The sequence below is a fragment of the Dipodomys ordii genome, unplaced genomic scaffold, assembly GCF_000151885.1.
Source record: "Dipodomys ordii isolate 6190 unplaced genomic scaffold, Dord_2.0 Scaffold101, whole genome shotgun sequence".
Lineage (NCBI taxonomy): Eukaryota > Metazoa > Chordata > Mammalia > Rodentia > Heteromyidae > Dipodomys > Dipodomys ordii.
In genome coordinates, this window is record NW_012267317.1 from 432,438 (window position 1) to 434,083 (window position 1,646).

Genomic DNA, 1,646 nt, shown 5'->3' on the forward strand with positions numbered 1-1,646 from the left:
TCTCCCTTCCTTCCTTCCTTCCTGCTGGTACTAGAGTTTTAACTCAAGGCCTCCTGCTTTCTTGGCTTGCTTGTTGGCAAAACAGCTACCATTTTAGTCAATCCTCCAGTCAAATATTTTTTTCAAAGTGGCAAAACAGGGAGTTTAAATACAGAAAGAAAAAGACAGCTAAGGGAAATGGCATACAGTATAGACTTTTCTGCCTAGGATGGTCTCAAATTGTCATCCTCCTGACTAGTAAAGATTATAGATGTGAGCCACCAGTGAGTAGAACAAGAATGTAGAATGCATTCTTATTCTGCTTATTTATTTTCTTGCACAAACTAACCCCTATCATTTTAAGCTTCAGTATACATATGCCTTCCTGTATAAGCAACTTATCATTACACTCAATAGGCTCATTAGCACCAGTAAGGCAACATATGAATGACCAGAGTAGCTTACCTAAAGTCAGGGGTGGTGGAGTAGGATCAAGAACATACTCTTTTTCTGGGTCTTCCACTTTCGGGACCTGTGTATGTTTTTTAAGTCCAGTATCTATCATTGCTTTTGCTTCTTTCTTTACAGATTTTAATCTGTTTTCTTTCTTTTGTATTGTTGTCTTGGAGTGGCCCACAACTGACAGATTTCCAAGTTGAAGATCATTTAAAATATGATCTTGTAAGGCAACTGCAGTGATTGCTAAGTTATCCTTTTTAAACGAATGCTCCTAAAAAAAAGTCGGGAAAAGTCTTGTCAGAATACTATTATTTAGAAGAAAACCAAAGCTTTCACACCTGTGGTGACACACTACCAAACCAAACTGTAATGAAGGTGGAGCACTGCAGCCACAGTCAAAGTCCAGGTTCATCTGTTAATATAGGGATACCTTTCATTTAATTACTAGAGTGTTAATTAGTCTAAGTTCTTTATGACTTATAACCTGTGCATGCCCCAAGTCATACTGCTTCAGTATAATTAAATTAAACTCCAGGAAAGTATGAAAGAGAACCTTGCACTTTAGTATGAGCTTCTCTGTGAAGATACGTTTCTTAGACAGAATTAGAGCTGCCTGGGCCAGCAGAGGCCACAGGAAGAGGCACTTGAAGTTTCCTAACCTGTCTGCCCACCACCTTTCACTACACCTGTCTTCCACTCCTGCTCACAATTCCTACTTGAAACAAAGTTGCAAACTATATTCTCAAAGGGCCACACCTGACCACAAGATAGGACTAAAATCCCATGACCGTTGCAGGGGATGGAGTACCTTGTTTTTGAACATGCTCAGTCAGCAAAAGCTGTGGCAATCATCACATTCCTTTCTTCTGCTGTGAAAACATCAACAGAAAGTCAGCAGGCGCGATAGTAATGGGATTGCAGTCCAACACTGTGTTACACAATCTAATTCTGGAGGAAGAAGAGGAATCTGAGCCGGCCATTACCTGATTCAGCCCTGTGAAAGAGCTTACCACTGAGCTGAAGACAAGTGGTCAGGAAACGTAATACTGTATCTAAACAAACACAATTTCAGACCAAATCAGACCAAAGACAAGTGAGACTACTAAATGAGCCACCCGCTAAAGACACAACACTTAGGCTGAGATTTGAAGAGCAGAGGCGTGAACGTGCTGTGCCTCAGGAGCCCGCTAGCAGCACCGAGGAAGGCA

General features: G+C 41.1%; 1 protein-coding gene across 1 annotated transcript in view; it reads right to left on the reverse strand.

Moving 5' to 3' along the window:
* Nucleotides 1–1,309, reverse strand: part of Rnf32 (ring finger protein 32) — a 19,444-nt gene extending 18,135 nt beyond the window's left edge. The window contains exons 1-2 of the mRNA XM_013027206.1: nt 1,247–1,309; nt 445–709 (exon numbers count right to left, since the gene is read on the reverse strand). Coding sequence (XP_012882660.1) covers nt 445–709; nt 1,247–1,261 — 280 coding nt within the window. The 5' untranslated portion in view covers nt 1,262–1,309. The remainder of the gene's footprint in view (nt 1–444; nt 710–1,246) is intronic.
* Nucleotides 1,310–1,646: the final 337 nt, after the last annotated feature.